At 50.5% G+C, this 20451-nt stretch overlaps 1 protein-coding gene and 1 long non-coding RNA gene across 3 annotated transcripts in view; both read right to left on the bottom strand.

Annotated features, from left to right (window-relative positions):
* LOC145717426 (uncharacterized) overlaps positions 1-20451 on the bottom strand; it is a 167745-nt gene that overhangs the window by 103721 nt on the left and 43573 nt on the right. The gene's annotated exons all lie outside the window — the stretch shown is intronic.
* DHRS7C (dehydrogenase/reductase 7C) lies at positions 3426-19554 on the bottom strand. 2 transcript variants are annotated; one of them, XM_006746823.3, is made up of 7 exons: positions 19412-19554; positions 19031-19190; positions 10995-11107; positions 9058-9271; positions 7318-7410; positions 4698-4853; positions 3426-3686 (listed from the first exon to the last, which is right to left on the bottom strand). In XM_006746823.3, the coding sequence occupies exons 2-7, from the start codon at positions 19182-19184 to the stop codon at positions 3478-3480; spliced, it is 939 nt and encodes a 312-aa protein (XP_006746886.1). In that variant the 5' UTR covers positions 19185-19190; positions 19412-19554; the 3' UTR covers positions 3426-3477. The 2 variants fall into 2 exon arrangements, with proteins under 2 accessions (XP_006746886.1, XP_030873469.1); XM_031017609.2 differs by having other exon boundaries at positions 9058-9268.

Here is a 20451-nt window from a genome sequence, read left to right as displayed (position 1 = left end):
ATGTCTCCACCAACCTATGTCTCCACCATCCCTTGAGGGATCCCAAGTCCAAGAAGACCATCTATTTTCAGGAAGGGTGATGGAGGGGGCTGGCAGCTGGCGGGGTCCTTCCTGGCTCAGGAGACCACATCTGCCTGGTTGCTGCTAGGCGGCTGACCTGGGGTCCATCCTCCTGCCCTGGACCTGGCCCACCATGCTGATTGGATGCTCCTCCTCCAGGGCACCAGCCTCTGTGTTTCTGACCCTCCATCCTCAGCCCTGCCCTCACAGCCAACTCCTCTGCTGATGACACTGAGTACGCTTGCTTGGAATATTCTGGAGATGGACAGTTGAACCCTAGAGGGCTTTATTTTCGTGTCTGGAAACCCCACTAGCAACTTTGGAACAAGTAGGGCCCTCTGGTTAAGTGCTACTTGATTCTCTGATGACATACAGAGCTGCTAGTTCTTTGGGCTCAGTAGTAAGCATACCTAGAGGGTGCTCGTGTCTCCTTGAGAGATTGGCCCCATTTCTTCCAGTTCTTGACTTTCCCCAAGGGAGCCTCACAGATTTCTTCTGGGCATTGGCTATCAGTCAAGATCCAGGCTGGAAACAGATGTGCACTCAAGTGGGGTGTATTTGTTTTCTAGAGCTGCTGTAATAAATTGCCACAAACTCGGGGGCTTAAAACAACAGGAATGTATTGTGAGACAACACAGGGGGCCAGAAGTCCGCAGTCAAGGGGGTGGAAGGGTCGTGCTCCCTCTGAAACCCATAGGGGAGAGCTCTTCCCTCCTGGTCTCATCCGAGCTCCTGGTGGTTGCTGGCAATCCTTGGCATTCCTTGGCTTGTAGCTCTAGCAGTCCAGTCTCTGTTTTGGTCATCACGTGGCATTCTCCCTGTGTGTCTGTCTTCACACCGCTCTCATAAGGACGACTGTCACATTGAATTAGGGGTCTGACCTACTCCGGTCTGACCTCATGTTAACCAGTTACATCTGCAATGACCCTATTTTCAAGTAAGGTCGCATTTCAAAGGGACTAGGACTAGGGGGGAACTAGGGGTCCTGCAGCATCACTCTGTGGTCTGGGATGGTCACTGGCCTCCGTGACTCTGACTCAGTCCAGTCCCCTAACCGTCCCCAAGCTGTCCCTGTTCTGCCCTATCTCACAGAGCACGGTCACACTGAATTTCCTCATCTGTGAAGTGGATTTGTCAGCCCTGCCAGCGACTCAAGTTTCCTGAAGTCCAAACAAGGTCCCAGAGGGGGATGCTCATTGGAAACTGGGACCTGCCCGGAATTTTGCAGGATTACACCTGTGCTGTGCGGGGAGTCAGTGGAGAGAAGGTGGATGTAAGATCGGCTTGGAGCCACAGTGACATCTGGTGGCCACTCCACATATTGCATGACACTTCCCCCAACCCCCAACTTATTCAATTTCTCCCCCTCTGTTTCAGGAAGGGTAGTGGGTTTTCCTTTGCTAGGCGGTGAGATACCCCATCGCCAGAGAGCAGCAGACTCCGAGTGGACACAGGGACATCTGAAAGGCAATAGGGGCCAGCCAGCCGGAGGGAAACCAAAGTACAGGGACAGGAAATTCAACTTCAGGGCATTTGGGGTGCTGGCCAGTCAGTCCTGCTGAGGCTGCGTCCTCTTGCAGGGCCTTGACCTCCTCATCTGCGGGGCAGCCAGTGGGCAGGGGGACATCGGAACAGACACGGGATCACAGACACAGGAGGTCCTTCTTCCTGCCTTGTTCTGCATATGGCTTCTCTGGGGGAGTCCCAGGGTCGGAGTTCTAAACCGCCCCCCTTTGGAGTCCTCATGGCTCCCGGGCTTCCTGCCCCGAAGGCGCATCTCTCTCTCTGTGCCCACCAATCAGGTTTCCGGTTTCCTGCAGCTGTTTTTCTCGATGGTTCTGGCCCGAGCACTGCTATAGCTCCTGATCCTCCAGCAACAGGAATAAAAACCCCCAAAGACAGAAGGCTGACTCCCTGCCTGCCCTACCTGCTGCTCAGCTGACCCTCCTAAATTCTGGCGCCACATCCTGACCATCAGCCTTATCCTGGGGTGGGCTCAGATCCACAGTGATCACATGACCCTGGGCATTTCGCTTCTTAGATTTGGGTTTGTACACGTGCCTATGTGTTCAGTATATATGTCAACTTTGTAAACGGCTTAGGTCCGGCAGGGGGACATTTGAACCCTCTTTCATTTATAAATATTGGAAAAGTTTGAGTCAGCAGTTACGATATTAGTGCAAAAAAAATACCATATGCTTTTCCAAAATCCCAAGAATCATGAACTGTTTTGTGTAAGAAAAACTACCCCTCAGAGAGATGCCCACCAATAACCAGAATGCCGGTTTTGAGTGAGTTTCGCTTTGAGAATGCATCAAAAGGCTGGAGTGAGGTAGATAACCCCCCAGGGCACCTTAGCATCAACTGAGGAATGTTTTAAAAACAGCTGTGCTGGGGCCCTCCTCGGACCCACTAATTCCAGGGAAGAAGGGGATTCTGCCGTGTGCAGCCAACGTGGGAGCCTCTAGCCACGTGCAGCTGTTTCAATTCACATTCCTGCAAATGAGATAAAATTCAGAATTCAGCCTCGCTGGCCACATTTCCAGAGGTCAACAACCACCTGTGGCTCATGGCCACCACGTTGGACAATGCAGATGATCGAGTATCTCCACCGTTCCAGAAAGTTCTGTTTGGCAGGGCTGCCCTGGAGGATTGCCAAGACTGCTTCTGATGGAGGCTGACACGGGCAGGTCAGTCTTGTATAAACTGGAGGTGGCTTTCTAAGTTCCTGAGCGGGCTCATGGGCACAGTGCGTGTGTGCATGCATGCGTGTGTGTGCGTGGGCATGTGTGTGCATGCGTGTGTGTGCGTGCATGTGTATGCATGCGTATGTGCGTGCATGTGTATGCATGCATGTATGTGCGTGCGTGCATGTGTATGCATGCGTGTGCGTGCATGTGTATGCATGCACGTGCGTGCATGCGTGTGCGCGCGTGCATGTGTATGCATGCGTGTGCGCGTGTGTGCATGTGTATGCATGCATGTGCGTGTGTGCGTGCATTTGTATGCATGCGTGTGTGCGTGCATATATATGCATGTGTGTGCGTGCATGTGTATGCATGCATGTGTGTGCATGTGTGTATGCGTGCATGTGTATGCATGCATGCGTGTGCACGTGCATGCATGTCTATATGGGGGTTGGACCCATTATGGTTCCTCTTTTTCTGCTCGGTGTCGCCCTACGGAGTCGGGAAGCTTCTGGAAGTGTGCCTTGGGAATGTCAAGTAGTAGAGACCCAGAGACCCTGCAGAGACTGGGCTGGCATCCGGGCCATCCTTACTGGGGTGGAGAACACATAGGCAGGTATAGGTTAGGGACATGGCTCGAGTTGGGCCCCCATGTTGAGAGGACAGAGGACCAGCACCTTGCCAGGAAAGCCTTTATTCCCATCGAGGTGACCCATCTGGCCTCCAGCAGTTAGCCCTCCTCTGGGACATTGAGTTTCTCCTTCACCCCACAGGCCACCACAGCAAAAAAGAACTCTGGGAAGAAGGTGCGGATGTACATGGCGGCCTTGGGGATGGGGTTGGCCATGAAGACCTCTTGTTTCTTCCTTCTCACGGTGCGCATCACCTCCTCGGCCACGTCCACAGGGTGCACCCCGTAGGTCAGCTTCCTGAAAAAGACTGAACAGCCCCAGGAGGGGCAGGGGTTACAGCCTCTGGGCACCCAAGGAAGGGGAAAGGGGAGGGGGCCGGGCCTGGAGTCGTGGGCTCCCAGCCAGCTCTGCCCTCCAGTGGCCGTGACGCCCTGGGGGGCACTCTTCACCCCCTGAGCCTCAGCTTTTTCATCTGTAAAGCGGGCATATAGTTTCCTGCCCTACTCATTTCACAGGGTGGTTGCGAGCCTTTGCGGGGAGGAGAAAGAGCTGAAGGAAGAAGGTGCCCGATAAATTAAGGAGCTGTTGTTTATAGCTGTTGGGAAGCTGAGCTTGTCAAGAGCCTCCTGGAACCACCTGCCCACATCTTGGTTCATCTGGCTTCCCTAGCGGAGACAGAGCCTCGGGCAGGGTGAAGCAGCTCCCTGTTCAGAGCATTCTAGAAGAGCAGTAATTAGACTGCATTTACAGAGCGCTCGCTGTGTGCTGGTTGCTGTCGTAAAGCCTCTCTGAGCTGGAACCTTCCGTCTTCCCAATGCCTGGGCAAGACTGGTACCACCATCATTCCTCACTTTCTAAAGGGGAAACTGAGGCACGGAGATGAAGGGACTTGCCCGTGTTCGAACACTGAGTGTACCACAGAGGCAAGCTCCAAGTGTAGGCAGTCCCGTGCCAGACTCTCAGCCTCGACTCTGTGCGGCCTCCCAGGGAAGGGCGGGGGAGGGTAGGAAGGTCTTGAAAACCAAATCTGGTCATTCCACAGAAGAAACTGAGGCCCAGAGACAGGCAGTCACCTGGCCAAGGTCACAGAGCCTATGAGTGACAGAGCCTAGCTCAGGTCTCGGTCTGCCGGTTGCAGGTTAGGATTCTCTCTACCTGGTGCCTCGGAACTGAAGTTTGGGGGGACTGTTGTTAGCCAGGTGCGGGGTCCCCACCAACCCCCTAGTCTCTGGCTTCAGGAACACACCCCCAGGCCCGGTGACACCAGGCTGGCCCCCTCCCAGGCCCCTGTACCTCCGGCCTCCCTCAGAACGCTCACATTTCCAGATGGAGGCCTCCCAGTTTCCTTGGCCTGGATCAATGTGGTAGGACCGGATGAAAGTGGGGCTCACGGTGCTGACGACAACATCGTATTCCTCTACTTCGGCTCGGAGGCAGTCGAAGAAGCCCAGGGCTGCGTGCTTGGAGGCAGCATCTGGAAGAGAAACCAACCGGGGGTAGGTGTGGGGTGGGGTGGGGGGGGTACCAGCTGGTGGCCCCAGAGAGCCCGGAGCAGGTCTCCCCTCCCACTTCCCAGCCCTTTTCCTCCGAGGTCCTGTCCAACCCAGCTACTCACCGAATTCACTCCAAACGGATGAGGCCATGGGTTGGGTAAATAAGAACGTTTCCAGGAATTTCAACAAGAGTAGAGTGGACATTCCTTAAAGCCTTGGGGGCTTAGAGCCACATCTGGGGTATGATGAATCTCAGCTTCCCATTTCGGGGGTGTCAGTTGGAGGCTGAATGAGGCGGGGGGTGGGGGTACTGTGGTCCCTGCCTCCACACCGATAACGGCCGGCAGACCCAGCCCCCTCCGAGGCAGTCCTAGTGAGGAGTGGGATGCGTGCTCCCCAGACGGCCCTCGTAAGCTACCTGACCCTCACCGTGCAGGGTTAGGAACACAGGTGCGAGGGGCCCAGGGGCCTCTCCCAAAAGACAAGGACAGTGACAAGACAGCTTCTCGGAGCTGCTGTGAGGATCCAGCAAGGTGGGACCATCCCACCGTGCCCGGCCTGGGGAACCCCTTGGAGGAGTGGTCACTCGGTTTTCAGCAGGGCCCCAAGCAATAATGCATACAGAGGGCAACAGGGGCAGTCAGGGAGAGAAGGGAAGGTGGGTCTCGTGGTGCTAGATCTTCTATTGCTCGGCAAGCTGGAAAGCTTGATTTTTACTGAAATGTCCTCGTACTTAAATAGTGAAATACTGAACAATTCCGCACCTCACTCCAACGCCTGGGCTTTTGCCCACAGCACTGACTCCCCGACACCAGCTGGGTGTCCTACCACTTCATTCTGGCACGGTCTACCTGAAGATGAAGTCAGAGCCCGCAGGTTAAGGGCTCAGTCCCAGGACTGCCCCTTGTCCCCGCTCAGTTCAGGCCAATCACAAGTCCCCCTTGTCCTCTGTGCTTCTGACTGAGCCGCTGGAGATCGGAGGTTCCAATGACCCCTTCCCTGAGATCGACTAATCTGCTGGAGCAGCTCACAGAACTCGGAGAAAGGTTTTACTTAGTGGATCATCAGTTTCTTACAAAAGGACAGAACTCAGGAACAGCCGACCGGAAGAGATGCAGGGGGTGGGGGGATGCGGTGTGGGGGAGGGGCTCAGAGGTCCCATGTCCTCTCCAGGCACCCCCCTCTCCCCGATTCTCCACGTGTTCATCCTAGAAGCTCTCCGAAGCCCGTCCTTTCGGGACTTTATGAAGACTCTATTATAGGCATGACTGATTAAATCATGGGCTTTGGGTGACAGAACTCAATCTCCAGCCCCTCTCTGCTCCTTAGAGGCTGGGGTGGGACTAGAACATCCCACCCCCTAATTACATGGTTAGCTCCTCTGGCAAGCAGCCCCCCTCCTTAGGTGACGGCCAAAATCGCCTCACTGATGTAACAAAAGACACTTCGATCACTCTCATCACTTAGGAAATTCAAGGGTTTTAAGAGCTCTGTGCCAGAAATGGGACAAAGACCAAATATATATTTCTTATAAACCACTATATGACAATACTAATTAGGGAATTAAAAAGAAGTTGGGAGCGGGGGCGCCTGGGTGGCTCAGTCGGTTGACCATCTGACTCTTGGTTCCGGCTCAGGTCATGGTCTTGGGGTCGTGGGATTGAGCCCCGCATTGGGCTCCATGCTCAGTGGGGAATCTGTTTGGGATTCTCCCTCTCCCTCTGCCCCTCCCCCCAGCCCTGCTCACACTCGCTCGCTCACTCTAAAAAAAGGAAAAGAAATGTATAAGCTTTGCACCCTGCCCTCCCACAAAGTACCTCATGGGAGGAGGGAGGTTCCCCAGCTGGGTCCCAAGAATATCTATGGAGAAGTCTCTCTCCTCTCTGGACTTTTTTAAAGGACTCCTGCCCCTGGGACTTCTTTCTACCTCTCCTGCAATTCTGCGTCTTTCATTCCCCCCTTCCTCCGTCCTCCGAAGCTTCCGTCCCTCTACTGTTGCATGATGTTCACTCATCTCCTCTTTCTGGGTTGCAGCCTTTCCTGTCCTTCAAGGACATCTTTACGGAGGTAGGGCATTTGCGCCAGGGCTGTGCGCCCAGGCCAAGAGGCACTGATGGGGTTCAGCCAGGGCCGGCCCTGACCACCTGTGGGGACGTGAGCCTCTGGCAGAGAGGGACCCCTGGTCACCTGCATATGCCGCAGGTGCTCAGAAAGGGACCCCTGGTCACCTGCATATGCCGCAGGTGCTCAGAAAGGGACCCCTGGTCACCTGCATATGCCGCAGGTGCTCAGAAATGGGAACTGAAGGGATGAAAGTAAAACCAATAGACCGTTTCACCTCTGGACGTCCCCTCCCTTGTAACCACGTACTTAGTGCTAGACACGACATCCCTTGTCTTATAAGATTATAACCTAAGACGAAATGTTTCTGTCGGGGCAACTTACAAGCTGTGCGGAATGGGATTCCAAGCTTCCCTTGGATGTTATTCACTAACACAATCTGGCCTGTCCTCCGGGAGATCATGTCGGGAAGCAGGGCTGAAAGGCACAGGACAAGGAGTCACGGTTACAGGTGGGAGACCCCTCCCCCAGACCTGCTTCCTCGCCCAGGGCCCTTCTACCTCCCTGGCGATTGGATTACAGCAGGACACAGGTGGGCAGGAGCGTGGACATCACTGATCCCATGTTTCCTAAGAGTGGGCTAGGCTCAGCTGGTCATTTCTGGGTGGTTTTCAGTGACCCACCCATGTGCGGATCTCAGTGGTGAGAAAGGTCACAGGTCATCCCATTTCAATCCACCGCAATTCTACTGTGTCTCAAACACCTCTCTTGCAGGTGGGAATCTTTTAGCAAAGAGAGGAAAGGCCTCAGCCTTGCGCCGTGGGAGAACCCGCTACTTCGTTCTGTTTTCAGAGTTCTTCTATTTATTGAGAGGGAAGGGGGCTTTTTTAATTTATGGTGATACGATAAAGATTCCCCCTTCAAATGAACTCATTTGAAAATGCAGAAATTTAGAGAATGAGATAAATCACAGTGCAGGTGGAATGGGGATATGGCAAAAAATCAAAAGACTATTTTCAGAATGGCATTGACATTGAGCCCTGGGGTGTTACAGATGGGCAAACTGAGGCCCAGAGCTAGTGACTAGACTCAGGTCTCTTAGCAAGTTAGAGGCCCAACCAAGAAGATGACCCGGCCCTGCCTTCCCCCCCTCCACTCCCTGCATCCTTCACTTTGATGTCAATGAACCCGGAACTCTCAGAGGCTGCCCAGCACCTGTCACCGGCTGCCTGGCCTGCACGGTGTGTCCACAAGGACCGGACTGGGGGAAACCATTATCTCTGGGGGATCATTTCAGAAGCTCTGGAAAGTCATCTTTCGGCTTCAGATAACTTTCCCTTCCTCTGTCCTGGTGCCCCAAACCCCATTATCATGGAGATTGTGGCCGTAAAGAAGGCAGCTCTAAGATTATACTTCTTGAACCCCACGTTCAAAGCTCAGAAATTCTCCATGCATGTATCTTCCCTGTTGGGGTTCTGCCTTGATAAACTTTGCGGGTGGGGGGTGCTTCAACTCTTGGTTCTATTCCATGTCATCTGCAGCCCCAACCCCCTAGGCTCCAGAGCTGCATTTGAACTTGGCAGTGAAATATCTCCACAGAGCAGCCATTTTACGCTTGAAAGGGACTCTGCCCTCCCTGTTTCGGCAAAGGGATTGACAGTATGCTGGGTCTCTTTTAGCCTGGGGGGTAAACCCTTTTCTTCTTTATTTCTGAGGGCAGAATCTCTACCCTTGACCAACTGACGTGGGTAGGAACAGATCAAGGGTAAGGTTGATATATCAAAATATATGTGAAGCATGAAGACAATGGTCCAGAGACGTGGGATTGGGGTGGGGGGAGCCATGGACATGAGTGAGAAGAGGGGATAAAGAGCAGGGCTTGGGTGGGGAGGGGGATTTCCCAGAGAGGGAGGTTGGAATATACTAGTAAGATACTTTCAAAATCCCTTTTCTTTTATCAACATTTATAGCCAGAATGCTGAAAGCTTTCACCAAATAAGTAGGGATTTTTCTGAGGGGGGCTGCAGACTCCAACCAGAATTGGAAGACCGTCTGACTATGTAACAGAGCCTCCTCTAGCAGCCAGTGGCCCAGAAATCTACGGGAAGGCCAAACTCACGAGACCTTTGGTCAGTGTGATGGGCCCGAAGTAATTGGCGTCCATGATCTTCTTGTCGAGCTCCAGAGAAATCTTATGGGCAGGCCCCTTGATCTTCATGCTGGCATTGTTGATGAGGATGTCCACACAGCCATAACAGTCCAGGACCTCTTTGGCCACATCCTGGACACAGCTGATGTCCGAGAGGTCCAAGAGGACCAGCTTTGGGGTGAATGTCTGCTGAACCAACAAGAGAGTCAAGGCATGTGTGGGAAGACCTCCCTCTTGCAGACCCTGGGGGCCCCCGAGCTGAGAACCAACCCTTTTGAAATTCAGAGCTTATGGAATGACTGCAAAATAAAAATGAAGAGGAAAGAGCGGAGATGGCTCTGGGAGGAAGGAAGCTGTTGGAGAATCCATTCGTGGGTACCATGGTTACACCACCAGTAATCCAAATGTGCAAAAATGCAGTAAAGTCTGAACTGTTGGCCAAAGGGGCCAGAACTGATAAAGCCAAATGAATATCACCCTTCATAGAGGAGGCCGAGCATGGATTCCAATGGAGACGCCATTACAATATTTATGAGCTCCTTTTTGCAAATGGCTTTCCAAACTGGCTTAAGAGTCATCATTGTGCTCTGTAGCCACATTTTGTTTTTGACCCAAATCGTACACTCCATGCAGTATTTTTGGAGCATGATCTACGTGCCAGGCATTGTGTTCAGCCCTAGACACTCAACTGCCATTGAGACTCTCATGGTCTAGAGCAGGGAACAGGTTGGATAACTGAGGATACCATGTGACAAATGCAATCCCAGCGTTTGACAAACATTAGTCCCAACAAGAAGGTTCCCTGGTCAAATTTGTTTGGGAAACACGGACTATTACATGTCCTTCTTGGGGATACACAATGCACATTAGCATATCAAAGGCTCTGAAAAGTCCTGCAGTAAAGGAACGCACCAGACAAGCTTGGCTTTACTCAGTATGTCCCACTCAATTGACCTCAGAACCTCGTTTTAACTCAATGCCTGTTAACATCCCCCAAAACAGAACTTGAATGCTGTGTTGTCCCATTTGTTCATCTCCTCAAATACTGGACTTTGCTGTGAATTATTTTTGGCTATCTCCGAAAAGCAATTCAACATCGAGGCCAAATTGAACCAAACCGTGAAGACAGCTCTGAAGGTGATTCTCTAAACAATGCTCCAGAAACACTTTGAAACCTGCAGCCTCCCGGAAAGTGCTCACTTCCCAGTGGCTTCGTGGAAAGTGACTTCACTTCCCCGACTTCTTGGAAGGAAATATCACTTGAGGTATTATTTTATTTTAAAGATTTTATTTTTAAGTAATCTCTACACCCAACATGGGGATCAAACTCTCGAGCCCGAGATCAAGAGTCGCATGCTCCACCAACTGACCCAGGCAGGCGCCCCTGATATATTATTTTTAAAAATCAGCCGTGGGCGCCTGGGTGGCTCAGATAGTTAAGCGTCTGCCTTCAGCTCAGGTCATGATCCCAGGGTCCTGGGATCGAGTCCCGCATCCGGTTCCCTGTTCAGCGGGGAGCCTGCTTCTCCCTCTGCCTCTCTCTCTCTCTGTCTCTTATGAATAAATAAATAAAATCTTAAAAAAGAAATCAGCCGTAAGCGTTTATAATCATGCCCATACCTGTGCCTTGCTAAAGCTTCTGGATCATCTTTGACTCTGACTTAAATACAATAGGGGGTGGGGAGGGTGAGTTGCCAGAGAGCAAGTTCTTGGCATGGAGAATGTTCCAGATGAGCCAGCCCTTGTGCCTGGCAGACAGGCCTGGGTCAAGATTAGGAAGGACACTGCCTCCCATTCCCACAAAGCAATCACCAAATTTCACCCACCTGGTCCATGAGCTGCTAACGCTGAGCAGTCAGTGAAGGCTAAGGGTGCCCAGAACCTCCCCAAGCCGATTGCCAGAAGGCCTTACCTTGCTGGGGTCAGCCACGCTGATGAGGGCATCATACAGGATCTCTAGCCTCTCCCAGTTCTTGCCACACAGCACCAGCCTTGCCCCACCAGTGTGGAACACCCGAGCACACTCTGTGGGGGAAGAAGGAAAGAGGGCGGGGTGCACTGTGTGGATGAAGCCATGGTCGATGGGCCTCTCTCATAGGAATTCAAGATTTCAAAGAATTCCAAAGTCCTAAAGCCATGAGTCCTAGGTCATTTCATTCAACCTCCTCCCAGGGCTGAAAGTTTTTTTTTGTCATTTCCAGCCTCCGCGTGGTTACCTCCTGTGAAGGGGAGCTCAGAGTGGAGACAGCCCTTCCTTCCTGGGATGGTTCTGATCATTAGGATATTCTTCCTTAAGCTGGACAGAAGGATGACCCTGTCTACTAGCCCTCCAGGATCAAAGCCCTCGATATATCTTAATCTAAAGATACTGGAAACAACCATCATGGTTTTTTTTCAGACATAATGCCGCCAGTTTCCTGCACATTTTCTCTGGGGATAGATACTCCAGCCAGGATTCTTTTTATTTAAAAAGTAAACCTGCCTTGTGTCTAGTTAATTTTATTCTGAACGCATTCCTGACTCACCCAACATAGGTCTTTCTCAACTGGGCAAGGACTGGTAGACACAAAGTATTTATGGGGGCACCTGATGGGCTCAGTCAGCTGAGCGTGCAACTCTTGATCTTAGGGATGTGAGTTCCAGCCCCCACGTTGGGCACAGAGATTACTTAAAAAAATAGATACCCAGTATTCTTGTGTAGCAATAATACTGATATTTAAGAACAATAAAAGCTAATATATTTTGAGTGTTTACTTGTTCTAGGGGCTCTTGAAAGAGAGTTACATATATTAGCTCATTTAATGCCCATGGGAACCACATGAGGTGGTGTCTTGGGTGGGGTTCCCAGAAGCAGATTCAGAGATAGGGACTCAAGCAATCAAGATTTGAAGGTGTGCTCTTCAGAGAAAATCCATGAGGGAGTAAGATCTCAGGTAAAGTCTAGCCTCTGTTGGATCCAAGGAAGGCTCTGGGGTGTAAACCCAACTGCAGAGGTGTCCCACCTGGAGGCAAGAGGACCAGCCTTTTATATGCTTGGGTCTACGGACTGTGTGCTGTCTTCCTCCGGCTCTGGGGGCCAAGGGTGTGTAACTCCCAGGGGAGGCAATGTCCGCTGGCAGAGGGCAGGTCTGTGAGCCATGCAGCCGACATTCACAGCACCTGTGGAACAGATAAACTGGCCTCGTACAGGGACCTGGGAAGGGCACCACCAACACCTACTAGGTGCTCAGGACCTATGACCGCTTATTTTATGCCAACCAGCAGTGGGCCTGACTGAGCCAGGATGCCAAAGGATAGCTGGGCAGCCCTGGGTGCCCACTGGAGGCTGGATATCCTGAATGCAATGGCTCAAAGTGATCTTATGGTTGTGTGCGGGTGGAAAGAAGGGGTCCGGCCGGGGTGTGATCAGAGGGCATCGTGGGCAGGGGGATTGTTGTATTGGAGAACAGCTGTGTGCTGGACCGTGCAGGCTCAGCCAGATTGGAGCAGGGGTGGAGGATGGATGGAAGGTCCCAGTGAGGTCTAGAAGCAGGTGTACTGTGTGTGACTGAGAGCAGGGAGGAGGGAGGATGTGAGCAGTGCTGCTGACTGAGGGAAACCTGAATCAAGAAATAACTGTGTTAATGTTGCCTTGAGTTGGGGCCACAGGGAAGGGATGATTTCTCTGAATGTAAGTGCTTTACTGAGAAGGAGGCTGTCCATGACCATTCGGGATGGCGGAATTCAATGAAGATGTCGATCCATCCCCAAGTGAATTTGATGCAGTAAATCAAGATTCCAACATGTCTTGGAAAGGGATGACAAGACCCTAAACTTTACTTGGGATATTTGACAAGCCTTGTTTGGAATAACAAATGCACAAGAAAAGCAAAGAACAGTTTGATGAACAACAATAGGAATTGACCTACTCTATCAGTTATTAAAATAGATGATAAAGCTACAGAAATTAAAGCAGCCTGTTCGTGGCTCAAGTATGGATAGAAATACTGAATAAAAATAGAGCCAAGAATTCATAAGAATTTAGTATACCGTAAAGTTAGCATGATGAATCAGTGGGTAAAGAACACACTATTGAAAAAGCAGTATTTGAAAAATAAAATAAAATAAAATAAATGGTATTTGAACTCCTAGCTAACTACTGGGGAGAATGCGATACACTAAAATGTATTAAATAGTTAAATGTTAACACAGAGCCATAAAAGAACTAGAGGAAAGGAGAAATTAATATATAACCTTGCTTTGGGGAAAGATCTTGTAAGCCTGACCCCAAAGGAAGAAATCATAACAGAAATGATTTATAGATTTTTTTATCCTCAAAAAAAAAAAAACCTTTCTGAGAGCAGAAAACAGAAATGAAAATTAAGACCAAGATAAACTGAGGAAACCTATTTATTTTTATTTTTTTAAAGATTTGATTTATTTATTTCAGAAAGCAAGCAAGAGAATGAACAGGGGGAGGGGTGGAGGGAGAGAGAATCCCAAGCAGACTCCCCACTGAGTGCAGAGCTGGATGCAGGGCTTAATCTCACGACCCTGAGATCATGACCTGAATCGAAATCAAGAGTTGGACGCTTAACTGACTGAGCCACCCAGGCGCCCCGAGAAAGCCTATTTAAAATACATATGTCAGAAAAGGGCAAATTTATTTGAGCTACAAAGAACTGTTATAAATCAATAAGAAAACCAGATAAAGACCCTAATGAAGGAATTGGCTAGCAAGATGGGTAAGCAATTCATAAGAGAAGCACAAAGAGCTAATGTACAAAAAATAGTTCAGTGCCAAGAATAAAGACATGCAGTTTGAAACAGGACACTAATTTTAATCCATCAGATAATCAAAAACAAAATTGGGGATAGTCACACATTCCCTGTTGGTGGAGTGTAAATTGCCACAATCTTTTGGAAGAAAAATTGGACCAAATCCTTAAAACTAACTGTAGACTTGGACCTGGTTATTTCATTTATGGGCATTTATTCTAAGGAGAAAATTAAGAACGTCTGCGTGGACATAGTTACGATGTTTATCTCGGTACTATTATAACAGTAAAGAGTTGGAAATGGTGGTAAATGTCCAATATCACAGGAGCTTGGTCGATAAATGATGATATTTATCGAATATTTTGAAGCCTTTAAAACTGATGTTTCCCTGCCATGCACTTGACTCTGTGTGTGTATAATTGGATGTTAAAGTGTGCATTCGCATGTGTAACGGGGTTTTAAACGGAAAGTTTGACCAGAGCGCCGAGATCAAACAGATATAAAATTCTGAAGTTAGTTGCTAACCCAAGATGCACATTTTCAAAGGAAATCACTAAAACCCTGTTTTATGGAGTTCAGTACCCCTTGCCCCCCAAAATAGGACACAAATTGGACAAGGAAGAGGAGAGAGAGAGTGGACTTTGATGGAGGAATTGGGGAGGGGACTGCAATGTGTTTTTGCCCTTTATCTCTGTCCCAGGTTGCAAGGAGCCACCAGGACCATCTGAACAGCAAGCTCTCAGTTCCCTGCAAAGCGGGGGGGGCGGGGGGTGTCTGAGTTCCACCTGCAAAATCTAATGTGAGAAGGGGGGCCACCAGGTATGTGCAGAGCAGAGGAGAGGAGGGGCGGGCTGCCCCAGGGGATTGGTCTACACCCCAAAGGCCCTGCCCCACAAGCACGGTGGACCAGACCTAAGCCCTGAGTTGCTCGGGAGCTATTTTGAATTCTGCCCAAGGTTCCATTAGCAGGGCAGTGGTGTTAGCTAATTAGAACCAACGGCAAAGGCTTAGCTGTTTTTGCAGGTGCTGACCAGCGGGAACTCCAGGTCCCAGGAAGAGGCAGAGGGGACCACAGAGCTGGCTAAAACCAGAGGAGTCCGGATTTCAAGGGCAACTAGATAAAAGGTGTGGGACCTTGCTCATGATCATGTTGAAATCTCCACCCGTGGGCGGGGCTTGTGCCCAATTAGCATAACGTGGGGTGTAGGTCCAGGCCTGATTTTACACCAGGCGGGTGCCCCTAAGACCCCCTCCTCTGCGTGTGCTGATACCGACATAGTGTATGCGTTCACGGGGCTGGTCAATGAATGCACACTGTGCTTTTTGCTCTGGGAGACAATGCTTTGGGAGCTAGCCCCAGTGATCTCCTTGCTTATGGCAAGTAATAAACTCTCTTTTCTTGATATCAACCCTGGTCAGGTCTTATTAAAACAGAGGGCCCCGGAGAAGCACCTGCCCTAACACCAGAGGCCGGGTGAGGATTGAGCAACTGGAGTGCCCATGCCTTGCAGAAAGGGTGGGCGGATATTCCCAGGGTGGGCCTCGGAAGGACCCACAGAAGGGGCCACAGAGAAAAAGCCAGACTTGGTTTTAAACAGGTGGTGCCAGGCCACTCCCATGACAGTGTCAGCCAGGTAAGGATTCCTCCTGCTCTCTTTCTGTCCTCTTCCTGCCGCTCCAGCCCCAGAGGGGTCAGGAAGAGCAGCGGGCTGGGCGGCCACTTGCCCTGGGTGAGTGGGTGGAAGGGGGCGTTCACTTCAATGAGAATCCACATATTTTCTCACGTATTGGACTGGACATCCCAGTTTCTGAATCGATGGATGGATGGTAGGTTAGGGGACCTATCATGCTCAAAGGGTTTTGTATAATCAAATAGTGATCAGAAGTGATCATGACTTATGAGACTATCAGATTGCTTTTAAAAAATCAAGACGCAGAGGAAGGGTTTTCTCTGCTGCCTGAATTTGAGAGTGGGGTGGGAGGGCTGTCTAGCTTCCAGCCCCCCCACACTCCTGTGAGCCCAGAATACCGTGCCCATCAGACCGTAAATGCAAGCTACACTTATAAGCATCATAAAGGAGCAAAAGGAGACAGGATGAAGTATTCCCGAGTGGGTGGGGTTCTAGGTGTGTTTCCTGTTCTTTTTACCTGAAAATCCTTTTTAATATATTGTATTTTATAACAGAATTCACCAAAAGAGACTTCATCCGGAGGCCAAAAGCCCAGCCTTCCCTCCCTTCTGCCATAACTCTGAGTAGCAGCCACTCGGGGTGTGGGGTGCGGGGTGCGGGAGCCTGGAGCCCGGTGGTGTGACCGCTGCTGGGGGACAGTAAGCCTGAAGGCACCCTCCCAAATATGTCATTTCTGCTAAAGCAGGCCCGGGTAGACTCCTGTGCTCTGGTTTGCTTCTTGATCAGCTCAGCTCATGACCACAGCTCAGTTTATCCCGTGTCGGGAAGGTTGGCACCGAGCTTTCTCTTTTTCGAGCAGCCAACATAAGCTGAGCCCTTTTCCTTGCCTCGCTGGGGCCACCTCCAGATTTCAGGGAGATGACAAGGCAAAAGGACGGCTGGGGGTGGGGGGGGCCATCGTGAAAGGCCGTTGATTGAGAGGCAAGCAGCTCAACTTCAGAAACACTTCAAGTTCAAGCGCACTCTTTCGAGAGTCCCTCTTGCTGCAGACACAGTGGGTACAAAGCGACCCGATTCCCGACGTGGCTGAGCTGTGTGGGCTTGGGCAAGGGTCCGATGTCCTGGCGCTGCTTCCTTGCAACTCTCCAGCACTACCCGCCAGATGCGCGCAGGTTCCAGGGAATGGGGGGTGTGCTGGGGGATCTGTGTCATAGGTTCTGTGACCCTCACTTTTTCTCTTGCCTCAGACCTCAGGAACGGAGCCACACGAACACGGAATCGCTGTGGTCAGCCGCACGATCTTGGGGAGGCGTTTATTTAAGGCCACACACGCCCAGCTTCTCGGGTTACGTCTAAATATTTGGACTTACTTTTTCCCTGCTTTGCATTTCTCTCCGGGGTAGGTCCATAAGACACGTGAGTCACGACACAGACTGGACCGCATTCCTCTGAAGATGCCGTGTTGCCCCTGGGGTGTATTTCCCGGGCACTCGATTTGTACAGTGCGTCACCATAACCGAATGAGACTTCAAAAATAAAGAGGCTACTAAAACAAATACACGTCTCCCAACAGTAGATAGAATGGCACTAACTAGTAACAGAAAATCGGGAGCATACAGGGTTGAACAGCCTTCTCAACTGGCGGGATCTGATCGACACTTTGTGGGACATTTGACCCAAAGACAGCAGGATGCACACCTTTCCGGGCACCTGCGGATCGTTCACCAAGACAGGCCATATCCTCAACAAATTTAAAAGAATTGAAATCGTAGAGAATGTGTTCTCTGATCATATTGGAATCTGGCCAGAAATTGACAAAACAAATATACAACCACATACTTAGCCATGTGAGTGTCTTTCCCTCATAAGATGGTGGCTTTTAAAGGCATTTATTCAATAAATGTTTTTTTTTTTTTTTTGAGTGCTTACTCTATGCCAGGCTCCGAGCTAGGTGGTGGGACACCAGGATGAACAAAACACAGACTCCACCACGAGGGAGCTTGTGTCTGGTGGACCAACTGAGAAACACACGTGTCCCGCACAATGTGAGGCATGTGTTAATGAATGAACGAATAGATGGAAAGCACAGGGAGGGGAGGAGCCATAGGACCCCAAAAGCCAGTTCTGTGGGGACCATCCAAGAAGGAGCAGGGTGGCAGGGAAGGCTTCACGAGGAAGGCGTCTCATGTTGGCAGCTGGTCTGATGCTCTATGGACAGGTACTGTTTGAAGAGCAGGTCTCCCCAAAGACTGACTCTGAGTGTGTCCAGGTGAGTGTCTCCCCCTGGGCAAACCTTCTTCCCTATTGTCCTGTATCTGGTCTGGTTGACAAATGCATGCGCCCTTCTGCATGGCTTGTGCATGCAGAAGTTGGAGTTTGTACCCTTCCTTGCTTTTGAGCACTGAGTCTAAGGATGCAGGATGTCCTCCTTGGGAATTGCTTCTGGGACCCATGGCGGGCCACACGGAGAACCCAGTTTATCTGCCTCGTGCTTTATTTTTTTTATGTCACATGGTGAGCCTGAGTTAACCACCCACTGAAATTGAACCCGCCTTCAAAGCATGTGGATTGGCTCCCGTTGGGATACCCAAGGGAATGAAGTTCTTAGAGAATTCCCAGACAGGAGGTTGCAAACGTACTCATGATGGGGCTCTTTGGAAGGGGCGATGCTCATCTCAATACACAGCACCTGATGGACTCAGTGGATGCTTGTTGAGCGACCTAATGAACGTTTGGCCATGTGGGTTCTATGTTCGGTTAAAAATAACAAGAACAACAGCAACAAGTACACCCAGTGGTAGGAGTGATAGAGTCAGAATCTTACAAACCTAAGGACATTGACTACCCTCATGTCACAGAGGCTACCAGCATTAAAGCCCCTGAAACCATCCAATTCAGGGGTCACAAACATACGTGCCTTCAAGGCCAGGAGGTAAATGGTTGAGCTAATTAGCCTGAGTGTGATACGCTAGGGCTGAGTGGGGTGTATGACACACTAGAGCACACATGTTCTGCCTAAATGTGTTCATTATCATTATTACCATTATGAACACTTGAGTGCTTCTACATGCTTCCCATCCATTCATTCATTCATTCATTCATTCCCCAACAACACCATGAGGTAGAGACGACTAGTATCTTCACTTTCCTAGACGGGAAATGCAAAGCAGACCTGTGCAGTCACCAGCTAGTAAGTGATGGGGCCCGGAACTCAACCCAGCACCCAAGTCTGGGCTCCTCGTTGGCATGCTGCCCCAGCTAAGGACTTTGCATTTCAAAATCTCCAGAACCCCATGAAGGCAAAAACAAATCACATCTGCAGACCTGTTTTGGCCCCGAGGTTGTGAGTTTGCAAGGCCGGTTATCCCAATCCCCTCATTTCTCGGGCATGGGAGCTGCAGTCCCCAAAAGGGAAGACACTTGCTGGTTGATGAGGGACACTGGGAGAGGACACAGCATCCATCGCCCTCCCACCTAGCAGGTTGGCCACACGCCGTCCTGCCACCTCTCGTCCCTCAGGTCGGGAGTGGGCACGGGGTAGGGGGCAAGGCCGGCTTACCCTTGCCCAGTCCTGAGATGGCATCGGTGATCACCACCACTTTGTTCTGCACCGCTGACTTTGACCACAGGCGGGACACCTCTTGGTAGATGAAGAGCAGGCCACTGATTCCCAGGAGTAGCAGAGGCAACATGAGCACGGCTGTGACTCCCATCTTGTTCTGGGGGAAACGGAGGGGAAAGGACTTGGCTTCGCAAAGAGACTCCGATGAGGACACCCGGCACAGGGGGAGGCCCCAGGCTACAGGGTGCGTTCACCGTGCACCCGTGTGTCCTCTCCAGGGAGCCAGGTTCTGTGCAAGCTCCCGGAGGGCCGCCTCTGGGCTAAACACCCAGTAAGCATGCTAATCCCCAAATGTTCAGTGAATAGGAAATTACTCACGGTGTGTCCAAAACCAAACGGAATTCGGGGCCTGCCCTCCCGGAGGTTAATTACAAATTTAATTAAAATGGGTCTGCATTTTTGGAAGGAAATCCATGTGTTAAGGCCCCTTGCTTAGGTCCTAATGACTATTTATAGCTCTCAGTGCACTGAAGGGCTTTTCAAGATAAATATAGTGTCTATTCTGATATTCAGGGACACATGCTGGCCGGGTCTGATTTCAGAGTTCTTGCCAGGACTTTTAAAGCCCTCTGACATGCCTGACTATTGGAGGTTTCCTTTGCAGTTCAGGGCTGGGCATTAGAGATCAGGACCTGGGATTGTCAACGCAAACATCTCCGCCCTCCGTTCCTATAACCCTTGTATCAGGAGGCTTCCAGGTAGCTCAGACCAGTGTGGCTGTGAGCCATCTGGCCTTCCCTTTCTGGTTGGGGACCAAAAGCATAGAAAAATTGTTAAGCAGAATGGAGCCTGTTGCAGAATGAACCACTGGGAAGTGTGACATGAGCAGAGTTTGGGGGTATTTCTCTTTACTTAAACTATTTCACTTCCCTGGGTCTTAGCTTCCTCGTCTGTAAAATGGGCATAGCAATCTCATCTTGCAGGGCTCTTGGGAGGACAGACTAAGATACTGTGTATTAACCCAGCATAGACTCAGCTCACAAGAGGATAACTGTTGTCCTCCTGAATGATTAAGAACACTAAGAATTTAGGGCGCCTGGTTGGCTCCATCAGTGGAGCATGCAACTCTTGATCTTAGGGTTGTGGGTTCAAGCCCCAAGCTGGGCACAGAGATTACTTACAAATAAAATATTAAAAAAAAAAGAATACTAAGAATTTATCCCAAATGCTAAGTTTTTCAGTTACATAAGGGAATGCGGTAGGATTAGAAATGAAGACACATGAGAAGCTAAAAATCTGTTCAAGTGTTCAAACGGCCAGAAATAGGAAGACAAATCAGTCCTACTTTGTGTTGGGCTGAGCAGGAAGAAGGGCGAGGGGCAGTGCCCTGGGGTGGGAGTGAGGAAATAGCATTTCTT

The sequence above is a fragment of the Leptonychotes weddellii genome, chromosome 15, assembly GCF_054177405.1.
Source record: "Leptonychotes weddellii isolate Sample4059 chromosome 15, ASM5417740v2, whole genome shotgun sequence".
Classification (NCBI taxonomy): domain Eukaryota; kingdom Metazoa; phylum Chordata; class Mammalia; order Carnivora; family Phocidae; genus Leptonychotes; species Leptonychotes weddellii.
This window is presented reverse-complemented; position numbering and strand designations above follow the sequence as displayed.

Bases quoted from the DNA above. Each gene is read 5' to 3' on its own strand.
- DHRS7C (XM_006746823.3), bottom strand. From the start codon at position 19,184: ATGGGAGTCACAGCCGTGCTCATGTTGCCTCTGCTACTCCTGGGAATC. The intron at 7,411-9,057 runs GTCTCGTGAGTT...TGTGCCTTTCAG, and splicing joins GCCCATCACACTGACCAAAG to CCCTGCTTCCCGACATGATC. The intron at 4,854-7,317 runs GTAAGTTGCCCC...TTTCTCTTCCAG, and splicing joins AATCCCATTCCGCACAGCTT to ATGCTGCCTCCAAGCACGCA.